This window comes from Cydia strobilella, chromosome 3, assembly GCF_947568885.1.
Source record: "Cydia strobilella chromosome 3, ilCydStro3.1, whole genome shotgun sequence".
NCBI classification, from domain to species: Eukaryota; Metazoa; Arthropoda; class Insecta; order Lepidoptera; family Tortricidae; genus Cydia; species Cydia strobilella.
In genome coordinates this window covers 13555817-13580140 of record NC_086043.1, presented here as the reverse complement: position 1 = coordinate 13580140, position 24324 = coordinate 13555817, and the positions used below count along the sequence as shown (strand labels likewise).

Genomic DNA, 24324 nt, shown 5'->3' with positions numbered 1-24324 from the left:
CAATGACACATAGTTCACGTTTGGCGATTTGTTCTCTTCCTTATGGACCCAAACCTAAACTTGGACCCGGACTCGGACCCGGACCCGGGTCTGAACATGGACCCCAACTCGGACCCGGACCCGGACCGAACTCTGAGCCAAACCTGGACCCGGACAGCCGGACACGGACCCGGACTCGGATCCGGACCCAGACCCGGACCCGGAAATGCTACTAGAAAAGTGGGTTTGGTGGGTGGGTGTGTTTTGAACTGCGATTCATACAGAACAGAACTGCTATCAGAAAAGTAGGTTAGGTTAGGTTAGAGCTGTGACCCTTACAGAAACGAAATGCTACCAGAAAAGTAGGTTAGGTTAGAACTGCGACCCTTACAAAAACGAAATGCTACTAGAAAAGTGGGTCGGTTTACCTCCCTTTCTACATAATTAGGCAAAAGATGCTGTCTTTTTCATTTCATTGTCTGGAATCTAAGAATGTTTTCAGCGGCATCCCCCATTGAAGTCGGTTTTTTTTTCTTAAAAATTATTATTAAAACTTTTGAAAAATAAGGATCGGCAAATATGTAACGATTATAAATCATATACGATCATTTACATTTTTTTGCTTTCATAAGTGATACTTAAGTAGTAAATCATTTTTTAAAAGCGTGTTTTTTCAATAAAGAGACATGACACGTCAAGATTGTTTACATTTTTTCTAATGCAAAAAAACAAGTATGATTATAAATAATTTATAAGTTTTATAAATATCGGCATTAATAGGGATTAAAAATCAACACACATCAAAACATATTAGTTTATAATATAAATACATTTAGGTACATGATAACGCGTGGACACGTTACTTGGAAGATGTGTAGGTACAATACTAAAAAACTTTCTTATGATTCTGATTATGACAATACATAATTATATATAAATATTTATTGTTTAGGAAAACAATTAGCATTTAGGATTCTTTCTTCTGCGGGTCTTTTTCATTCATTAATTGGGGCTGAAACAAATAAATGGACTATTTTAGAATTATAATAACACAGCGCATATCTTAAAATCTCACGAAACGGAGTTCAATTATCTCATAGGTTAGTTATTTGTCATATCACTCATATCAATCAATGTGATATTGTATTATGATCGTATCTCTGATTTTCAGCCCGTAAGTAAAGCTTTTGCTTATTTATTGGCCTAATTTGGCAAGTTCCTATTTTATTTCAAATGGCGTGTGACCGTCTACTTACGGCATTCATTTTCTGTAACACACATATTTGTCTGAGGGTTTCTCCAATACTCTTTTTGGCACGCACACTTCGGCTCGCAATCATCAGGGTGGCCTGCCCAAAACGGAGGAGTGTTGTATCTCTCATCGCAATTCTCCCAGTCACCCATATGTTTGCACGTCCACACTTCGTTTGGTCTGGTGCATTCTACTTGTGCTGAAATAACAAGATAAGTAATCGTCAGCAACAGTATGTTGCTGATACTTTACCATATGCGAAGCAGCAAGCTTCCAATTTGATATACGGTAACTCGAGTAAGTAGGTGTGTATACATATATACAATTTATAATTATCACAACATAGTATAAAACAAAGTCGCTTCCTGCTGTCTGGATCGATGTCTGTCCCTATGTATGCTTAGATCTTTAAAACTACGCAACGGATTTTGATGCGATTTTTTTAAATAGATAGTGATTCAAGAGGAAGGTTTATATGTACCTAATACATCAGCATTGCACCCGTGCGAAGCCGGGGCGGGTCGCTAGTAAATAATAAATGCAATTTCAACAGAAAAAGTCACGAGCAATACTCTAAGGCCAGGATTACACTTGTAAGTTTTACTTACGTAAGTAGGGACACAGCAGGGTTCTTCAAAAAAGGAGTGTACAGGTTTTTAAAGGGTCGGCAACGCGCATGTAATATCTCTGGTGTTGCAGGCGTCCATAGGCTACGGCGACTGCTTACCATCAGGCGGGCCGTATGCTTGTTTGCCACCGTCGTGGTATATAAAAAAAAAGCTATACTACAGAATGAGATATGAATATCGTTATCTCATTCTAGCAAATAGCTTTGTCCCTACTTACGTAAGTAAAACTTACAAGTGTAATCCTGGCCTAAGAACAAATTAAATTATTTTCTATGAAAATATTTTTATTTGTGTTTTTGTAATTTTTTCCTTCGTATATGACATCTATTTCAGTTTATAGTCACAGCAATGTTGGTGTCATACTCGTAATTTTATAACTTATTTGACTACTTTGGTTTAATATTGTAACAAGCTGTTTACAATATATTAAAGCCTTATTTAAGCTATAGGTCCGGCCATTCCATTTCATTTAACATAAAAATGTCAAAATCTTTAATTTATCATAAAAATCAATTGAAAACATTGGTAATAACATGATTATATTTCCAATGCCTTATTGCAAATTATAGTAGTTTTTAACCGACTTCGAAAAAAGGAGGAGGTTATCAATTCGACCGTATTTTTAGGGTTCCGTACCCAAAGGGTAAAAACGGGACCCTATTACTAAGACTTCGCTGTCCGCCTGTCCGTCTGTCCGTCTGTCCGTCTGTCCGTCTGTCCGTCTGTCACCAGGCTGTATCTCGTGATCTGTGATAGCTAGACAGCTGAAATTTTCACAGATGATGTATTTACGAAGCACCGGAATGTTATGTATTTGCAAGTAGTTGGATGGATCTGTGTAAAGAGTGCATGAAGTTCTGTGAGAGGATGGATAAACGTGAATTTTCTGTTTTGTATTAGTTTTTCATTTTTGCATTTGTACCTACTGTTTGTCGACTACTTAAGACCGTATAATGTACCTAGTCTGTATGATACTGTCTGTTTTAAATTTCACAGTGTATTAGTTCGCTGTAATGCTGTGTAATTTTTTGCATCAATAAAATAAAATAAATTTCGGTTGCCGCTATAACAACAAATACTAAAAACAGAATAAAATAGAGATTTAAGTGGGGCTCCCATACAACAAACTTGATTTTTGACTGAAGTTAAGCAACGTCGGGCGGGGTCAGCACTTGGATGGGTGACCGTTTTTATAAATAATGGTACGGAACCCTTCGTGTGCGAGTCCGACTCGCACTTGGCCGGTTTTTTTAAGTAATAAAATGATTTGATATTACCAGTAGGTAACTTACGACAATCAGACGCCTTGATGCAGTTTCCATTGGCGTCATACCTATAGTAGGGCTTGCAACCACACCCTCCAGGGCAGTCTCGTGGTGGCTTGCACAAAATCGTTTGGTCTGACTCTGGACACATTACTTGGGGGCATTTAAATGTGCATGGTACAAAGGTTTGATTGGCGGGACAGTGGACGTAATCTAAAATTAGGATCGAAAAATTATAATTCATGAGTTAGAGTAAAATTAGTTATTTGTTTTGCAAGGGGGCAAAGTTGTTGTTTAACCTCTGGTGCTAATATTGATGCCCGAGCAAGCAAAAGATACCAAAATTGAACCACGAGCGTAGCGAGTGGTTCGAAATGGAATCTTAAGCGTTGCGACGGTTTCAAGGCCCGAGGGTTAATTTTAACAAATTTTGCCCCCAAGTGAATCACAAAAAAAATTCACCACAGCAACGCAATACTAACTAAAATATCAAACAAAATCCAACCAAATCAATTCAAAATGAATGTTATTAAATATTTATCATTCTAAATCATCATTTAAAAGTCAATTCTACCAGCCAAGTACACAACAACACATTCTACAAGGAAACAACTCAAAATGTGCATTTGATTACTTTGCCACACATGTGAATAAAATGCAACTTTCTCATCAGTTTTTGAACAATCAAGAGAAACTTTACCAGCTGGTGTGGTGAAAATATATTAATCTTTGCTGATCAGAATTAAGGGTTAAGCGTTAACGTTAATACATTTCAGTTCATTATAGTGTCGGCACATGTAAATGGGTTCTCAGTTGCAATAGTGGTATTTAGAGACAATTCATATAGCAAGAAACATTATGGACAAGAAATTTTCGTTGGTATGCAAACATCATAAACATTAATGATAATTACGTTTCCTTACCTGCGCATGTTTCAATTTTAACGCATTTTCCCTCTTTCCCTTGTTTAGATAAAACATAGCCTTCATTACACTGACATCCAGGGCTACAAGCTTTGCTCAAGCATACTGGTTTAGTGTTTTGGCAAGTGCCTGGGCAGGGGTCACGGCAATCTTTCCAGGAGGCGTTGGGATCTTTACACACGCCCGCTGCAAAAACCATATCAATAAAGTGTACCTACATTTATCGAAATCAATGATTTAAGATTTATACAAAAATTACTGCAAATAAAAAAAAAAACAAAACAAAAAGTTTGTAACAAATTATTGCTTCAAAAATTACATTTATAATCGGGTCAATCGCGAATCTATTTTGTTACCTATATTTACCGACGTTTGACACAGGTTTCACAGAAGGCCGAGCACATGATTGACGCGACAGTATCACGCCGCGAGATAGACTTCCCGTCTTTTACTAACTGTATGAATTAAAGGGGGACGGGAAGTCTATGTCGCGGCGAGATACTCTCGAGCCAATCATGCTGGTCGTGGTCGCGGCTAACTGACGTCCCAGCAAAATGCTTCAAATTTGACAGCTGATGTGAGAGGCAGCTGTCAAACGAAGGGGCGATTCTTTCGGAAATTTCACATCTCTGCTAAAATCAATAATTGTTTGCTTTACATGCAGTAATAAATAGTAGTTATACTTACGACATTCTTTAGCTGGCACGCATAATCCGGTTTCCGGGTGTTTAAAATACCCGGGTTTACAAACACATCGAGGGTTGCAATTTAGAAGCAATGTGTTGCAAGTGACGGGCGGAGACTCAGCGGCTTCACATTGCTCATTCAAGCAGGCTGACGGGCATGAATCCCATACTGCGTTAGGATCCTTACATTTTAATGGTGCTGTTAAAAAAAAAGTTATCCAGCGGCCACTCTAAACAGCGTAGTGGGTAGTTATAGTTTTAGTAATTCTGCATGGGAAGCTCGTAATAGGCTCGAATCCCGGCAAGGAAAATTCCCAGCAAAATTAGGTAACTAACTAGTCCCTGAGTTATGAATGTTTTCTATTTATTTTAAGTATTTATTGATCTATCTGTTATCCGTGTTTTATTGGCTTGATTCAATAGGACAAGCTTAGCAACATGATTGTATAAAAGTGGCTAAGTCTTAAAAACTGCTGTAAAGGTCGATGAAAAATACAGGCCAATCAGGTCTATCTCGCCAATCAGCCCTGTTACGTTTAAGGATCATAATACTGTATGAAGACATTACTATAGGACTGATGAGCGAGATAGAAAACTGTGAATAAAATTTCACGTTTTCTCCATAGTAAATGTATGGAAAAAGTTTTTTTTTAATTTGTGGCTTTTTAGTACATTACCGTAAGTTGACCCTTAGAAAACTATTGATACTGGATAGGTATGGAATCGATTGGCGTAAAAAAAATAGCATGTGAATAATAAAAGTTTTCATTTTCATACAAATTGTATGGGAAAAGTTTTCCTCGATTTGTGGCCTTTCTAGCAGTTTATTTTTCTTTGGTCCCATACAAGCTTTTGATCCTGGATAAGAATGAGATTGATTGGCATCAATTTTTTTTTGTCAAAATGACCTTTTTCTCGCATCCTGTATGTTATTTCCAAAATCTGTACGCCAATCTTCTAAGGGAAGGTCTTCTAAGACCGTTTTCGCGTAGCAGCACGGGATCTGGTAGCTGCCTTCACTGACCCATTTAAAAATTCCACCCTGTATATAGGTTGGTAATAATTTGTGTGCTACTCTGCAGCGGCGCCACCATAATGAATATCAATGGGTTATATGGTGAGATGATGTACCTAAAAGGCTAAAAGTTACACCATGTACCTATAATGTTTATGGCTGCACCTGTGATAGGGAAAAAAATAATGGGCATTGAAAGTGGCGCTCCTGGGGAACATACTCTCCAGCGGCGCCACTTAGTACAGTCAAGTGTAAAAATATGGGTGCACTCTTCATACTCAAAAATATGTCCCAGCTCTTATGTCAGCGAATTACGAACTATGGGACATAAATTTGAGTAAGTTGTATGCACCCATATTTTTACACTTGACTGTACTCATAGATAGAAATGATATTAGCTATTTTTTTCTTATGTAAATTGATGTACTAATGCTGTTTATTATGTACCTTTTGAAAAAAGTTGTTTTTTAATTAAGTTGTGATTTTAACACGCATTTATTAGGTCGACCTGTATGTAACTAACTATGTAATGGAATCTAAGGTAACTAATTTAACCATCTTCCCGATTTCCGATGAAGCTGAAAATTTGCATACGCATGTAAGTCGGGTGACAATGCAATATTATGGTACCATCGAGCTGATCTGATGATGAAGACAGGAGGTGGTCATAGGAACTCTGTGATAAAACAACGCAACCTAATTGTGTTTGGGGTTTTTAGAATTGTCTCGATGAGTATTAGTTGCTTGTGGAAAAAAAGTACAGTCAACGATAAAAGCTTGTACCAAAAATGAAGTTTTTGCCAAAAACTTTTTATTTACTTTCTTTAGTTCCTAACCTAACCGCGGTAGCGCGGGAAGTTTCTATCGCCCTCTCGATCACATGCGTGCCTCTCTTAAAGCTCATACCGTTTAGTTAGGTTAGGAACTAAAGAAAGTAAATAAAATCACAAATTAATGAAAAAAATCATATTTTCGCATCAGGTACGTAATAAACACCATTAGTACATCAATTTACATAAGAAAAAAATATCTAATATAATTTCGATCCATGAGTACTTTCAATACCCATTATTTCGTTCCCTATAACAGGTACAGCCATAAACATTATAGGTACATGGTGTACCTTTTAGGTACATCATGTCACCATATAACCCTTTGATATTCATCATGGTGGCGCCGCTGCAGAGCACACCATAATTTTTCGTGTATTGATAATTCAAATCAAGCATTGTGTCAAAAAGAGAATCTGCAAATATATGTCCACAACGGCGCTTATTTATATAACACTATTTAAACTCTATTAGAAAGTACTTACGGCATTCAGAAGCAAGTATGCATTTTCCAGATTGGTCATATCTATAATTGATCTTGCATATGCACCCTGGCGGGCAATCTCTGGGCGGGTCGCATACAGGCTGGGGTCCATCGATCTTCGGGCAGTACTTGTCGGGACACTTGACAGCACAGGATACGTACGTTTCATTAGCTTTGCAAGAAGGTTTGGCTGTAATAATATTATCATTATCTGGGAAAGTTTTCTCTAATTGTAGAAAAAAGGGAACCAACCTCGTGTAGGACAAATTTAGAGGAACGCAAAAAAGAGTTTAATTACTAATTTTGAAATTACTTTAGGTGTACCAAATCCAGTAATTAAACCTTTTTTGCGTTCCTCTAACTAATCTCCATGAGTATAGTTGTTCCGATGATAGCAAATATCAAATAAAAAATTTGCATTAGTAAAAGTTCTGTTTTTTTCGTCTTTCTTTTTTTATAATGGACACTTCCGGAATACGACCTATATTCCGGAAGTGTCCATTGCATGTTTTTGGGTTACATTGACCGGCTGGACAACTTATGAGTCTTTCATTGGGGTCCTCTCCATTTGGCTGAGAAAGAAACAGATACATTTTTACAATTGAGAAACCTGAGATAATTTAACTAGGTAGTCATACACACAACCAGCAGATATCTGCATCCCTATAATATTATACATGCGAAGTAACTCTGTCTGTCTGTTTGTTACCTCTTCACGCGTAAACCACTGAACCGATTAGATACAGTTTGAGGCCCAAGAAGGAATACATAGGAGTATTTTAATGAATCATCATCCCACACAGTAGAAGTCGCGGGCAGAAGGTAATTAAGAAGGTTGTATTGTTTAAAGGTTGTATAAGTTAACATTAGGTACTATTGTACATTGTACTTAAGGTCCATGTAGCCAGATTTATTACGTCTTTGTTATAAGATTTTTGCGAAACTTAAAACATCATATTTCCTCTCTTTAACTTGGTCATTTTTTGCCTATTTTATTGAATAACTTCTAAACCGTTTATCTTAAAATTATCAAAAAAATATATTTGATATTATCACAATGAGCTCTTTCATTTGATATGTAACATGATATAGTTTGACAAACTTTATTAAAAAAAAAACTCATTTACCCCCCAAAAGTGGCCCCCGTGTTTAAAATTAATTTGTTTACGTTACATGTCCATCTTTGGGTCACAAACTTACATATGTGTACCAAATTTCAACTTAATTGGTCCAGTAGTTTCGGAGAAAACAGGCTGTGACAGACGGACAGGCAGACAGACAGACAGACAGACGCACGAGTGATCCTATAAGGGTTCCGTTTTTTCCTTTTGAGGTACGGAACCTTAAAAAATGGGCAAATCAATTAAACTGAAGGCTTGCCAAAAATCAATAAGGTTTTACAATTAGTGCTAAAAGGATAGATCGTATAGAAATTTCGTTTCAAAGCGAGTACAGTTGTTATAATTCCACTAAAATCAAATATAATTGGAGCGGTCACATCTGCCGCATTCATTCGGAGAGATGGGCGAGCATAGACACCAAGAGGATGGCTCAGACGGGTGACGTAGGCGGGGCACGCTTAACCCCAGATGGTATACGATGGAAGTAATTGGTGGAAAAGGGAAGATAGTTATGACAGCAGTTGGCTTAAATGTGGGCGGTGGTCCAAATCCAAATGCTCAAAGCAACTTACGCTTAGGACATTCACTCTCCGGAACACATTTTTTAGATTCCGTGCTATCCGTGCTGTCTGTTAGAAGACGGTATCCGGATTTGCAGTCGCAGCCATTGTACTCGCAATACTGGGGGCAGATCAAGTCGGAATTGTTCGCATACAGACTTGCGCAAGTTTTACCACATGGGTTACCGCAACCACTTACTGCGTTAGGATCTCCTCCACAAGATGCTACAAAATAAGGAAAACGGTTTAAATATATTTGGAGTCGTGATTATAAATCACGTATTACTATTTCCGAAAATCAGTTATGTACCTACAAAACAAAGCATGATTGCCAAAATATAGAACAATCTTTTAATTACATCACCCTGGATATATATTACATATAAGCAAATATAAGTTCAAAGAAAAAGGAACTGGCGAATCAGCAGCCGTTATTAAACATTAAACTTGGCTTTCATTTAATATTTATGTTATTGATGGGATTTATGTTCTACCATAAGTTCCATGATTTTAAGTGCTAGCGTGATCACCGGATCACTGATCAAACTGTTTTTTTTTAGCAGTATGTTAATTAATAATCGACATCGAAGCTCCACACTTTAACACCATACTGAATTTTCGTGCCTAGGTGCTTTATCAAATCTTATCGAATTACATAATATGCCTCAACCTGCAGAATATCTTAAATACTCACGACAATCCTTCATGTCAATACAATCTCCTTTACTGTTTTTTACGAAGCCTTCAATGCAAGTACAGCCACCAGCGCAGGGGCCAATAATGTCTGGGCAGGCTACTGGATATCCAACGTCTTCGCAAGCCCTTGGAACGCATTCTCCGATCACGCAGTTTGACCAGCGTTCGTTTTTCTTTTTACATTGCAGAGAAGCTAAAATAAACAAAGTTATAATTGTTTACATATCACGCGGTGCGATGTGGTGCTCACTACGTCGTAGGTTTCATCATTATCACTATTAAACAAGTGTTTGCAGTAAAAAAAAACAATTTATGTTATTAACACCTATAATGGAATATTAATTTAAGCTAAAACGCGTCTTTCTGCTATATGTATATACTGAAATAAAGATACAGAAATTTCTAAAGCCTCTGACACGCAAGTGACGCTGCTTTTGGTTCATCCTATAAAGAGGGTATTTCCTCTATTCCATATTATTAGTAAAAAATTACCACATTATATCATCATCTTTTTAATGAGGCTTCAATTGTGTTTTTTTAAACCTAGTATATTTGTGGTTTTACGTAAGTAAAGTTTGACTTACGACACTGTTCCTTCGGTATGCATTTTCCACTCTTGTCTCTGAAATATCCATCTTCGCAAACACAGCCTCCTGGGCACGGAGGTTTTATTCTTGGACAACCAGGTGGATTCACCAGGTCATCACAAGTTTTGGCTTTACATTGTCCGGCTGGACAGTCAATGTATATTTCATGCGATCCCTTGCATTGCTTGGCTGTGAAGAACATTGAGTTATTCTTATTATTACTTCACATAGAGAAGCCATACCAAACAATGAAATTGTCGCAATCGCAACCTGTAGGCGGCGACCAAAACGTCGTAAGCGCCGTGAAATTCATGGCGCAAAATACTGGTTCTCTGTGCTGGTTCTACACGTAGTAATAATGGTTCAATGGTGAAGAAAGAACGACTTGTAACGAGCCGACAGCGACGGCGACACAAAAGTCAGAATAATATTTTTTCGCCCCGTTTAAAGCAAACGCGAAGCGTAGATTGGGAAAAATGCTTTTCTACAGTGGCCAAATACGACAACTGAAAACTAATATTTTTTGTCCAGTCATGTGTGGAAGTTTCTCAAAATGGCAGAGTCATTGGGGTTCGCGAGGCCTACAGCTCACAGAACTACTAGTCCTAATTTAATTAAAATTTGGAGGTGGTGCGCGATGCCTATGTTATAGTATAGGTAGGTATGTAAGTATACGAGTATAATGCTAATGTGGTTTCAACTTAGAAATGTAATATATGAATTATCTTACTGCACTGTTCGGGTTTAACGCATCTATTTGTGTTTTGATCATAAACCAATCCATCTTTACAGTCGCATCCGTTAATATGGCATACATTGTTGTTACACACTTTGGTCGTATTGTTGTAATCCGCGCATGTTTTTCCGCATCTATTGCCACATCCTCTTATAGCGTTGGGGTCATCGGCGCATTCGGCTGTCCAAAACAAAATTTAAGCTTACAGGCCAATCCAAACGTAAACTGACGTCAAAATGAAATTGACTTAATGTCATTCAGTTACCGTGTTTCGCTCGTGTTTGTCCATAAATGTATTGGCACGAGCGGGACGCACGATAACTAAATAACATCATTCAAATATCCAGTTAGTCCAGCCAGGTTTCAAACAGGCACTTGCTGGGCACTTGCTTTTTATTTCACTAAATTAAAAAAGTGCATGTTTAAACGGTTGTAAACTAAAAAAATATTAAATGTACTTTATACGTTCCAAAAAACATATTACCTACTTGATCTATTTATTAAAAACAAAGTTAAGCTCTTAGGCTTACGTTAAATATGGTTTAGTTAAGTTAGATTTATATCTACGTTAGAGTTGTTAATAATTTTATACTTACGTGTTTATGCGGTTTGTTTACAGAGGACCTACCGAGAAACGCCAATCCGAAATTTCGCTATCTGCCTCTTTATCGCTCGAATATGCAAGAGTGACAGAGATGTTACATAACGGAATTTCGATTTTCTTGTTTGTTGTTGATTGTGGTAGTGGCGCCCTGGCGCCCCCTACGCAGAGTTTCGCGTAATGTTCCCTATATAGGTACCTATTTGAAAGACATTTTTTTTGACTCACGTGGTAGACACCTATCTTCAGGCACACAGGTAGTGTTCCTCCTCAGATAGCCTGATTTACAAGTGCATAAAAGTTCTTGAGTTTGGTTTGCGATGCAGAAAACGGAAATGTAGAGCATGTCGCAAGTATCCGGGGGGCAGGACCCTCTTAACTTGAGCTCCTCATTTGGCGGGCATCTTCGAGGGACACTCGTCACAGGAACAGTAGGAACTTCACTGTCATCGGTTTCTGTTATATACATACAACATATTTATAATTTGTACTTTGTACCTTGTTAACGTGGCTTGGGGTATTCCGTATGACAGCTACCATAACGAGCTGCCAAAATCTGTATAATATTTATCGTTTAATTTAGCATGCCAAATGTTATCATCTTAGCGTTATCAGCGGTAATTCAAAAAGTAACATCACGATAACAACCCGAGATTTTTCTGAATTGCATTTTTGGGGTTACTTTGCGAAGCTGTAGACTACGTAAGCCCCCATAGTTCCCCCCATTTTAATAAAATTCCAAAAACTAAATGGACAAAATTTGAAAAATTATCAAACCCGCTCACAAAATTTCACGAGAAACGGTTGAGAAATGCGACGTGTAGAAGAAAACAGTCAAACATACACGGGCATTTTTGCCCAAACTGAAATAATAATAATAATTCTTAGCATACGCTAATCGGCGATTTATACTCATTTCAATAAAGGTCTGGTAAAAATACCTAATATATTTTCAAAAACTAAGGTGACTAGTATTAGTAGGAGATACGTTATATATGGTCGACCTTCACTGATACGTCTGACGGATGAAACTTATAGACGAAACCGATATCTTATAAGTTCCTTTAAACGAGCATTTCTTGTATATATGTATTTTTGTATATATGTATTTTTGTATATATGTATTTTTGTATATATGTATATATATATATTGGGGATCTCGGAAACGGCTCTAACGATTTCGATGAAATTTGCTATATGGGGGTTTTCGGGGGCGAAAAATCCATCGTCTTATCTCTGGGAAAACGCGCATTCTTGAGTTTTTATATGTTTTCCGAAGAAAGCTCGGTCTCCCAGATATTTTTATGAAAAAAAAAATTCCTTAACATAAATAAATAGGGTTGCCTAAAAAACCATTATTTCTTAATAAAATATTCCTTGAGAAAGGCTATTTTAAATTAATTTTTGAAAAAATATATTTTTTCTTTAAATTTCACCGACATGTCTGACGAACGAAATAAGTTGAATCAGTTAGTGTTTAAACAGGTGGGTTTATATCGATAATTGGACTCATCTGTCTGACGCTTGAATTATATTTCAAAATGATGGTAATTTTATTGCCAATACAGTGGTATAGGGTTGCCTGCGAAAATCCGGTCACAAAATAAGGGTTACCAGGCTTTTAAATATAATAAGAAGGGAAGACTTTTAGCGATAACGCGATAACTCAAAAACAGGCTTAACTGATCACGATTGTTTTAACTGTTGGCGCATGTGTTCATTAAGCACTATTTTGTGATTTTTTCCAATTTTTTGGACCGATGGTTCAAAAGTTAGAAGGAAAAACCCTTTTGTTTGTCGCAAAGTGATTATTTCTGAAAATATTATTTTTGAAAACTCCTATTTATTTTTACTAGGACTGAAAATACTATCAAAATATATTATTTTCTTAAGAAGCCTTCCTTTGTTCTTGTAAGCACTTACAAAATATTTAATAAGAGGCAAATTGTTACGACGCAAACAATTGACTAATGTATAATAGTATTTAGAAATATTTAAATAAAGATTTAGTCTCCCAAAATCACAACATTGTATAAGAAGGTAATGAATACTTACGCGGGGGACACTGGTCCCTGGGAACGCACGGGCCATTTCGACCTATCCTCAGGTAATCGTCTTTGCAATAACAGCCGTTAACACAAGTTTGGTTGGCAATGCAATCGAAAGCCGCGTATAAGGTGACGCAGCCGTCCGGCGGGCAGGTGTTCTGACAGCGATATACTTCATTTTTAGGACATGGAGGAGGTATTGTTTTGCCATAATCTGAAGCATTTTAAGTTTGATTATGTGCGTCAGCAAAAACGAAAATGGTGTAGCTTTAATAAGTAATACTTTTCGCAATAACTAACCTGGATGAGCAGGACTGGAGTGTGTCAGTTAGGTATGCGGTATAATCCAATATATACAATAATATTATTAACTCAAATGCACTCACCAACAGCCGGGGGTGATTCAGTTACAGCCGCTGTTGAAACCAGCAAAATAATCAATCCGAAACCGACCATAGCGCTCTTCGTACCCATCCTCAGTCATTCGTTGCACAGTATGTAATATCAAAAATTTGCTCGACACGAACATTTATGCACGTAAGATAAATGTCGTAATAATGTATTTTATTTTTTATAGGTCTTATTTGAACAAAGGCAAACTGTACAAATGTTTGTTATAAAATGCAGAAAGTAGGTATTAACAGCTGGAGTTTATATACGATGTATACGGTGCATTGGAAGTAAACTAGCTCTTTAACATTTATTTATGCATTTATGGATAAAGTGAATGGATGTGGAATGAAATAAACGAATGTTCATCAGTAAAGGCATTAGGGGTCCATATTTTGAACTATTGCACTGTGTATAACACAAACTATTTCCGAATCGAGCACTCCATCACCCAACATCAGGCATTATGAAGTTTTTTAGTAGGTACGAACGAGTGTTAATTGGGTCAAAATGATTTGTGGTATTTTCTATAAAAAGCGATCTTATTGTCGATGGCGCTTACGCCATTATAAACGATGCTCCGGTATAAATACAATGCCGCGCGACGCTGTGCGGCGTAAGCGCCATCGAGAATAAGGTCCCTCGTCATAGAAAATGCCTCATTTTCGTTGTCTTGTTTCTGACCACTGTGTGTGTTCTATTTTTGTCTTTTATCAAATAAATAAAAAAGTTGATTGTTTTTGCATGTCTCTCTAGCTGTAGATTATAATTATCTTGAGAAAAATTAAAAACTTAAATTCACCCCATACAAAAAGCTCCACCGTCACATTTTTTGAGGACAAAAAACAAGACAACGAAAAGAATTTTGACCCAATTAAGCCCTTGCTTTACCTACTCAACTTTTCAAAATAAAATCATATTATAACTGAAACAATCGTTACCTAATTCTATCCATGTTTCACACAAAAAAGCAGGGGTCACCAAATGGCGGACCGCGGTCCGCATCCGTCCGGACCGCCGACCTATTTTATTTTTTTGCTAAAAAAATAATGTTTTATTAAATAATAAACTGAAGGAGAAACGGACAGCGATGGTTATTTTATTTTAAGAACCGGACCCCTAAAGAAACTAAATGGTGACCCTTGCAATAAAGTGTTTTTTACTTACATACTGATTAGAAGTTAGAAGAAGGTAAAAAGTGTATTTCTAGATAAACTATCAAAAATTATACAAGGTAAACAATTTACTCTTATTAAAGTTACGTCACAGTTTCATTACAACAATTTTTATAAAAAAAATATTTAACAATTTCAAAATACTTTAAATAATGACTCCTACAAAATATTATCTTGACGCCCGACTACCACAGATTTTTCTCTAAAAATCTTCACAATAGAACTGGTGATTTTGCCTCCTACCAGATTGGCATGCATGGTCCTTTGCAGCCACAGCAGACGGGCGCACCAGGGTAGCTGCAGCGTTTCGGTATGCAGCAGCCGGGCCCTTCACAGCAGTAGCAGGGGCACGGCTTGCAGCGGTTGGGCCGGCAGCAGGGGATGGCGACGGATGGGCAGATGTTAGGCGGCACAGGAACAGACGGATACACCTGCACGCACATTATGGTTTTTATTACTTGTATCGTAGCGGAGGTGGTAAGTAATTCTAAACAGAACATTTGAATAAACGAGTTGCATGCAATATCATTAGAATATGTACACATAATAAATTAGTGTCTTGCTATCAATAAAACAGGTACCTGCGCTAATTTCATGCAAGTTTTTTGTCTATTTTTTACTGTCCTTGCTGCTTTAGTCAAAATATTGAAATTGAGATGCCATAGCATTAAAAAAAACAGTCAGAAACAGTTTGTTGCCAATATTATGGGCAAGTGCTGTAGGTACATGTGGACATTTTCCAGAATTTGTACTTATTTTGTTAATAAATCATAAAATATTAACGCCATAAATCATAAAACTCTTAATTTCTTTTGAACAATTATTAAACGGTCTGTTTTTACCTATATACCTATTAACTGTATGATATTGGCAGGATTTTTACCTATGGACAATATTCTCGGTACAACTTTTCAGCAGTTACCTTGGACTTGGTAGTGTCTCCAGGATCTACAAAGTCCACGAAATGATCTCAACACTAGACTAGTGGCTCTGTGAGCTGTAGACCTCGCGAGCATAGCTTAAGATGGATGTGTCTAAGGCTGTCCTGACGACTAACTACAAAAAGTGATTGTGCACAATTTACGAATTATCACCATCGTTTCCAAAACTCAAACTTTTTCTAAGACGTGTTGATTTGATATTAACGCATGCAACAAAAATATGACGACTAAATCGAAATTTACACTCAACAGTAGAAACAGTCACACTTCATCAAAATTGTGTAAAGACTGCAAAATATAGCAATAATTGTATCGAAATCGGTTAATGGACTGATGAGTAATTATTAAATAAACACTACAAATAGGGGTCATTTTAGCTTCGAATGCGTCGTTTCTAGCGCAGAATCATCGCCATCTATGTCAGCAGCACGTAATGGCTACTTTCGTTGATACGTTTATATCGAAACCATTCATAATATACCGCCAACGCGCCATAACACTTTTTCGTTTATATCGGTTTTCGATCCGAGCGGGTTTTTAAAGACTTGCTCTTTACGTTTCACTTGTAAAAAAGTTTGTCAAAAATGACCTTTTTCTCACATCCTGTAAGTACCTGTTTTTTCCAAAATCCGTAAACCCCAATCTTCATAAATTTAAAATTGAGGGAAAGTTTTTTAAAACCAATATCGCGTAGCAGCACGGGATCTGGTAGTTGCCCTCACTGATGACCCAAACTAACCTGTATATTTACCTAGCTGATTTTTGAATTTCTAAAAGTATTGAAATGCTTAGTAGTAAAATATGTTGATGGGAGCCACACGAAAACAAACTCGCCCACCAAGGGTTCCACCGTACGTTTTAGTATTTGTTGTTATAGCGGCAACATAATTACATCATTTGTGAAAATTTCAACTGTCTAGCTATCACGGTTACAGCCTGGTGATAGACGGACAGAGGAGTCTTAGTAATAGGGTCCCGTTTTTACCCTTTGAGTACGGAACCCTAAAAATCGGCCCGTTTTGACCTCACGATGACACCAGCTATCGATCAAATTAGGCACTACTTATAGTTAGGTCACCTGTGTTAAAGTGACATCTTTGTTAGTTATTATTAAACAACTTTACCATCTTGTTTGACATGGATAGTGTAAAGGTCATTCACACAAACAGGCGTTGGGTAAAATTTTCTCAATTTTTTATTGAATTTTTCAATAATATTATTGAATAATTGGCTCCATAAACCCGCTCAGACAAACGAATCTATACTACTTAAACCTCAAAGTTTACGGTGCAAGAAATCTACGTATTTTAAAAGAAAAACTGTAAATCAAATTGTATGAAATTCGGAATAAGGAGAACCACTTAAAGCTAACTAAACGTATGGATCTGCCGTTCAGAATTAGAAAACTAAAATAACAAAAATAAAACATATTTTTAGGGCTAGTTAAATAAAGGCTTGTAAAAATGAAACGAATACGCTTAGCCCGCGCTTGATCAATCAATTTCAACATAGAAAAATAAAAAACAAATAAAACAAAACAATACGAATTTTAAGTGTAAAAAAAATACAAAAAGTTATGTAGCAGCATACAGTCACTGGGGATCGAACCACAGACCACCCGGTGCAAACTAAAAAAGCGAATGTTTGCAAAAATGCTAAGATAGTGCTTACCTAAGCTGACGAAATTCAGCTAATCATTCTCGAGTAAAAACTAAATATCTAAATACCGCTAAAACCAGCAATACAAAGTTTCTGCATTTTTCGACATTTAATCTGTAAACATCTCTCAAAAAGAAAATACTATTATGATATCGATACGACTATTTGTTTAGGCGCGAGCTATCACAACTCCGCCATTTTGAAAAATTTCCAAAAACCAGATCGACAAAAAAATTCTATTTAATCATAGAATTTGGTCACAAAATTTCACGAGAATCGGTTGAGAATTGCGACGTGTAGAGGAGAACATCCGGACATAGAAAATCAAAATGCCCCAGTCAAACCGTAGACCTTCGCTACGCTTCGGTCAACTAATAAAGCTAGATTTTTCTTTAGTCGGGGTGTCGATAGGTACATATATTCTACCTCCTTTTGTTAAACCATAGGTACTAGTCATTATTTAAACATGTGGCGAAATGCGAAAACTGGAGAAAACAACCATGAAACCTTGAAGTTTATTGTGTGATTACACATTCTAGATTGTATCATTTATTGAATTCACCAAAAAAATTACATATATTATGAGCTATGAGTATAAAAGTTTACTTCTTGGCATAATCTTTTTTCAGAGTCAAGCATTTATAAATAAGCAGTTATAAGTAATTTTTTTTAAACATCTCTTTGTTTGTGCAATAAAGTTTAAATAAATAAATAAAATAAATGCTGTGAATAATAGTACAATCGGATTAAGTCTCACCTCGAAATCCTTCCAGTTATGAAATTTGGTATGTTAGTTAATTAAAGGTCTCTTTTTTATGTCCACATTATTTCACATTTGGGGACCTCGAGGAATCGCAGCCATCTTGGAAAATGTGTACCATCCTGGAGAAATTTGCGTTTTACTCTAAATATACGTTCTCTATGAAAATATGGTGTAAGGCAACATTAAAGCTTATTAAATACTACACAAAAAAGTCCTAGATAACTTTGCGGAAAAAATACATCTTGTTATAGAAAATAATAGCTGAATCCAGATTTAGCGTTTATACCCTTTCAGGGGATATTCTCTTATGAAACTTGGAGGAATATGAATTCCACTTTTTTCTACATTTGTACACGTTCTACTCCAATATCAACATTTTACTCGACTGCGACTCAAACAGAAAGTAGGGTTATAGGTTTAAATACTGAAAATCAGTACACCCTGTAGCTCAGGATACTGGACGGATTTTTTAAAACGACATATTGGTAGATTCCTCTTGCCCTTCACAACCTGTTTACACCTGTTTTATTAAAGAAAAATCAATACAGCTGCCTTGAGAGGACGCCTAATAGTAAATCATATTTTGACTTCTAGCACCTAAACTATTGAGTGGATTTCAATAAAATAGACATCAGTAGATCCATAATTGGTACACAAGTACTATGCAATACAAATTTACTAAAATAAATGGAGGAAAAATGTGTAAAACTTAAAAATGTGACTATAAAAACAGATTTTAGGTGTATTACTTTTTAGTGTGGAATTGAATAAGCTTTCGTTTCGCCATACACAGTATTCACATTAAACCCAGATATTCCGAGAAAAAAATAAAAACCAAAAAAGACTTATACTTTTCAAGATAGCGTTTGATCCCCGTGGTCCCCGAAGCTCCAATTTTATGACACGCAAACAGGGATCCCTGAAATTGTAGGTGTCAAATTTCATTACTGTCACTATTGTTTAAACCCCATTTAAGACCTAAAATCTGTTTTCTAGTCACATTTTTAAGTTTTACACATTTTTCCTCCATTTATTTTAGTAAATTTGTATTGCATAGCACTCGTGTACCAATTATGGATCTACTGATGTCTATTTTATTGAAATGTACTCAATAGTTTAGGCGCTAGAAGTAAAAATATGATTTACTATTCGGCGTCCTCTCAAGGCAGCTGTATTGATTTTTCTTTAATAAAACAGGTGTAAACAGGTTGTGATGGGCAAGAGGAATCTACCAATATGTCGTTTTAAAATACATGTGTGTACTGATTTTCAGTATTTAAACCTATAACCCTACTTTTTGTTTAAGTCGCAGTCGAGTAAAATGTTGATATTGGAGTAGAACGTGTACAAATGTATAGACAAAAGTGGACTTCATATTCCTCCAAGTTTCATATTAAGAGAATATCCCCTGAAAGGTGTATAAGGTAAAGCTGTATAAGCGCTAAATCTGGATTCAGCTATTATTTTCTATAACAAGATGTATTTTTTCCGCAAAGTTATCTAGGACTTTTTTGTGTAGAATTTAATAAGCTTTAACCCTTAAATGCATGATTTTTTGTATAACTTTTTAATAAATTGAAATAGATGTGTCATGTTGTATAGATTGAGGTAAAAATAAAGAAAAAAATCATAGTATTTAAAAAAACCATCAAATATACGATGCATATATACATCATTATGCATTTAAGGGTTAATGTTGCCCTACACCATATTTTCATAGAGAACGTATATTTAGAGTAAAACGCACATTTCTCCAGGATGGTACACATTTTCCAAGATGGCTGCAATTCCTCGAGGTCCCCAAATGTCAAATAGTGTGGACATGAAAAAGAGACCTTTAATTAACATACATACCAAATTTCATATCTTTGGAAGGATTTCGAGGTGAGACTTAATCCGGTTGTACTATAACTAGTATAAGTAATATACCTAAGAAAACCGGCCAAGTGCGAGTCGGACTCGCGTTCCAAGGGTTCTGTACATTACACAATTTTTAACAATGTATTTTTTTATGTGAAACGTGAGTGAAATGTCTTTAAAATCCCGTAGGGGTCGGATGAAAAACTAGGTAATTGAGTCCGACTCACGCTTGACTGCACATTTCTAAAAGATTTTCCTGTAATGTATAGGTAAAGATCTATTTTGAGTATTTTTTCAAAATTTTAGACCCAGCAGTTTCGGAGATAAAGGGGGAATAATGGTCATTTTGTGCCTATTTTCTTGAATAACTTCTAAACTGTTTATATTAAAATTATAAAATATATATATTTGAGATTCTCACAATGAGCTCTTTCATTTGATAGGTAACACGCTATAGTTTGACAAACTTTTTTTTTTTAATTTTCTTATTTACCCCCCTAAAGTGGCCCCCGTGTTTAATAGTAGATTGTGTCACAAGGGAGCAAAATTACATATTTACGGCGAGGGCGTACATTGAATCCTGAGCGTAGTGAGGGATTCAAGTGTTATAACGCCCAAGGTGGAAATAATTTTGCTACCATGTGACACATACTGTTTTCACATCACCTATGAGGAAATTGTTATGTTCCAAAGTATTATTTAACCTAAAAATATTGTATTCAGAAAAGAAAAAAAATCATGTCCTAAAACAGAATAGTGCTACTTTGATCCCCCCTAGCAGGGAAGAAAAGTGCCACTTTGATCCCTCCTAGCGGGGAAGAAAAATCCCCTTTTCGAATAGGTGATGTGAAAAATTAATTTGTTTACCTTACATGTCCGTCTTTGTGTCACTAACTTACATATGTGTACCAAATTTCAACTTAGTTGGTCCAGTAGTTTCGGAGAAAAAAGGCTGTGGCAGACGGACAGACAGACAGACAGACGCACGAGTGATCCTATAAGGGTTCCGTGTTTTCCTTTTGAGGTACGGAACCCTAAAAAATGCTTTTTTTTAAGTACACTATGGTCTATAAATACCGGCTAATACTATGTAATAGTAAGTAGTTCTTTAAATATATATTGGCAGTGCCCAAAGTCAGCCAGTGAACAACCCTCCACAGGTACAGTCAGCAAAGCTTTTAGTTTGGCGCCCTTGCATACACATTTATATTGCTGACTGTACATTATTCGCGGACCCTGGAATCCAAAAGAAAACGGGTGCAATCGGAGTAAATACGAATTGTATATGAAAGAGAGATAAATTTGTTGCTGAAATATAAAGTTTACAATGTACCTAATACTTATAGACTATAGCGCACTCGCACCCAGTCACGGTCCAATTAGTTACGATTACATAGCATACCTTGTCACATGGTGGGCACTCTGGCAAACACGGTAGTACAGGACATGGCGGGCACGGAGCCGGACACGGCCGAACGGGCGCCGGGCATGGCGAGCACCCGCCGCCCGGGCACACGGAGCACGGCCGGAGATCGTTCCGGGAATGCACGCACGGTTTTGTCGTGTACGGGTAGCACGCGCCGCACGGCGCGCCAGTGCACACGCACGGATCAAAACTATAGAAAGGAGCACTCATTTTGCAGTTTTTTGTTTTTTTTTTTACAAAATTTGGTTATATCAAAATCGACAGTTTTGTGACGTTTGAAAATTTTGTTTTTAGTTTCTTTAGAATACTTTTAGAACTTGTGGTGCCATAAAGAAGGTTGAGGTTAAATTTTTTATATGCAAATAAATCTAATCATATCAAAAATGATTAAAGTACCTAAATTAATTAGTATTTGAATATTTTGAATTACAATAGGAAATTGTAATGTTCAATTTATTATCTTTATATTCATTGTTATTGGCATATAATAACTAATATTACCAACTTTTTTGTTATTCCTGACAGAACATTTTACAAAAATGAAATAAACAATCACCATCAACATAAAATTCTTGTAAAAAATTTGATTAAAACCAGAAAATTTTACATAATATAAAAATAACAAAAACAGGAAAATTTAAAAATTACTAGTTCATACTAACTTAACCTAATACTGAACTAAGAAAAATGTGTGCGTGTACATTTTGCCCGACTTGCCCGGCGATCCTGCCGTGCGGCACCGGACCGTGCGGCTACTACTGCTGTCCCCCACCGCAGTGCTGCCAGCCGTGCGTCCCGCCCCCCGTGCCTTGCACCCCATGCCCCCCTTGCAACTGCTGCGCTAGGTTCCGGCCGTGCCCGGCGCCGGTCATCCCGGACATAGTTCCGCCTATTGTGCCGATACTGCCGCCTTGCAAACCCCGCCGGTGTCCGGCACCGGAACCGCCGCCGTATTGCCCGCCGAGACCAGTGTGTTGTCCTCCAGAGTTACCTTGCTGTCCACCTCCCGAGCCATATGATCTTCCACCAGTAAGTCTAACATTGCAAACCTATATATATAGTTACTGCTACGTATTATCGTGTTCTGGTCAGTTGTTCCAATTCCAAATTCACTAATAAAAATCATATTAATCTAACTATATTTTACTACTATTTTCAGTGCCGCCCTTGCCCTGAGCCCATACCATGTTACCAACCAGTGCTGCCTTGCTGCAATCCACAATGCCCTCCTCCAATGATACCTAAACAACGACCGATTTGCCCGAGAGCCCCACCGTGTCCGTACCCTTGCTTACCCGTCGGCCGTAGCTGCTGCCCAGAGATCTGTGGATTGGACCCCGTGACACGGCGACGCCCGGCAATAGTCCACAATAGTGTAGTGACGAGGAAGATTGATAATAGCAGACAGGTTTGTATTTGATAATATTACTGCCAGCTTTTGGCGAGCTAATGCCGTCCACTGGGGCTAGTACTATAGGATTAACTATGTTGGTACGGGTCAAAATTTGCAAGTTAAATTTGACCCATTTTCCGGTTTCCGATGAAGCTGAAAATTTGCACACATATGTAAGTCGGATGACAGTGCAATATTATGGTACCATCGAGCTGATCTGATGATGGAGACACGAGGTGGCCATAGATACTCTGTGATAAAACAACGCAACCTAATTGTGTTTGGGGTTTTTAGAATTGTCTCAATGAGTATTAGTTGAGTAAGAAGAGTACAGTCAGCGATAAAAGCTTGTACCAAAAATGAAATTTTTGCCAAAAACTTATTTTAACTATGGTATCTGAAGCTACGTACTAATTACAGACATAGATATACCTTATCCTATTGTAAGTACAAAGTTTCAAATCAAACAAAGCTACTCGTTTTAAAATGAGAGCGTAACTACGTTTGTATGAAGAATCGCGCTTGCCCTTTGGAAGGTATAGTATTTTTTTACTGATATACAATTTATATTCACTTTTACAGGTTTACAGTACAAAATTGAACTTTTTACTTTAAAAATTCACTTACAACAACCAATTAAAAATTACAGATCTTACCAGCTCATTTTCTCGATTTCAACGGTTTCAACTGATTGTTGCTTGATCGCTTATTCCATAACGCTGTCCACTTGTAAACGAAACAGGGCCATTTCCGAGCATGTTAAAGAAAACCTATTAACACATATAATACTTAATATAATTTTCTTGTCCGCAGCCGGTTCCCTTCTGTGTCAACCACATGAGCGTGCCCCTGATCTAGCGAAACTGGCTGTCCTTGTTTTGGTAACGTGTTAGTAATGTTTGATGCAAGTATTGTAATGTTTTAGGAAAAATATTGTGGTTCGATAAAAATATGTGATTCTAAAAGTTCTGGTCTTCGTCAATTTAATATTAATCCCTTTTATAATATTATAAATGCGAAAGTAACTCTGCCTGTCTGTATGTTACCTCTTAACGCTTAAACAGCTGGGCCGATTTAAATGAAGATAGATGATGAAGATATGGAGATAGTTGAAGACCCGGGAAAGGACATAGGATAGTTTTTATCCCAGAAGTGATTTTTAATGGGATGATAAGGGGTAGAATTCACTTTTTAGGGTTCCGTACCTCAAAAGGAAAAAACGGAACCCTTATAGGATCACTCGTGCGTCTGTCTGTCTGTCCGTCTGTCACAGCCTATTTTCTCCGAAACTACTGGTCCAATTAA

The 24324-nt window shown here is 36.9% G+C and overlaps 3 protein-coding genes across 3 annotated transcripts; 1 reads left to right on the top strand and 2 right to left on the bottom strand.

Moving 5' to 3' along the window:
- Positions 1–1227: 1227 nt before the first annotated feature.
- On the bottom strand, positions 1228–7656 carry LOC134756170 (zonadhesin-like). Its single transcript, XM_063692999.1, has 6 exons — positions 7584–7656; positions 7065–7274; positions 4736–4933; positions 4049–4234; positions 3153–3338; positions 1228–1430 (listed from the first exon to the last, which is right to left on the bottom strand). Exons 1-6 carry the CDS (start codon positions 7654–7656, stop codon positions 1228–1230), a joined length of 1056 nt encoding a protein of 351 aa, XP_063549069.1.
- A 1082-nt stretch (positions 7657–8738) lies between these two features.
- On the bottom strand, positions 8739–22156 carry LOC134756169 (zonadhesin-like). Its single transcript, XM_063692998.1, has 9 exons — positions 22150–22156; positions 21603–21831; positions 15221–15408; positions 13416–13626; positions 11593–11825; positions 10758–10943; positions 10025–10216; positions 9439–9633; positions 8739–8969 (listed from the first exon to the last, which is right to left on the bottom strand). The coding sequence occupies exons 1-9, from the start codon at positions 22154–22156 to the stop codon at positions 8743–8745; spliced, it is 1668 nt and encodes a 555-aa protein (XP_063549068.1). The 3' UTR covers positions 8739–8742.
- A 67-nt stretch (positions 22157–22223) lies between these two features.
- On the top strand, positions 22224–23953 carry LOC134755888 (uncharacterized). The gene is made up of 3 exons (XM_063692527.1): positions 22224–22655; positions 22786–23034; positions 23833–23953. Exons 1-3 carry the CDS (start codon positions 22314–22316, stop codon positions 23875–23877), a joined length of 636 nt encoding a protein of 211 aa, XP_063548597.1. The 5' UTR covers positions 22224–22313; the 3' UTR covers positions 23878–23953.
- Positions 23954–24324: the final 371 nt, after the last annotated feature.

Bases quoted from the DNA above. Each gene is read 5' to 3' on its own strand.
- LOC134755888 (XM_063692527.1), top strand. From the start codon at position 22,314: ATGTGTGCGTGTACATTTTGCCCGACTTGCCCGGCGATCCTGCCGTGC. The intron at 22,656-22,785 runs GTAAGTCTAACA...TACTATTTTCAG, and splicing joins AGCCATATGATCTTCCACCA to TGCCGCCCTTGCCCTGAGCC. The intron at 23,035-23,832 runs GTTTGTATTTGA...TCTTGTCCGCAG, and splicing joins AGATTGATAATAGCAGACAG to CCGGTTCCCTTCTGTGTCAA.
- LOC134756169 (XM_063692998.1), bottom strand. The intron at 13,627-15,220 runs GTAGGAGGCAAA...AAAATGCTTCAG, and splicing joins GGACCATGCATGCCAATCTG to ATTATGGCAAAACAATACCT. The intron at 9,634-10,024 runs GTAAGTCAAACT...TGTTTATTTTAG, and splicing joins CATACCGAAGGAACAGTGTC to CTTCTCTGCAATGTAAAAAG.
- LOC134756170 (XM_063692999.1), bottom strand. From the start codon at position 7,656: ATGTATCTGTTTCTTTCTCAGCCAAATGGAGAGGACCCCAATGAAAGA. The intron at 7,275-7,583 runs GTAACCCAAAAA...AAACTTTCCCAG, and splicing joins AAGTTGTCCAGCCGGTCAAT to ATAATGATAATATTATTACA. The intron at 3,339-4,048 runs GTAAGGAAACGT...TCCTAATTTTAG, and splicing joins TAAAATTGAAACATGCGCAG to ATTACGTCCACTGTCCCGCC.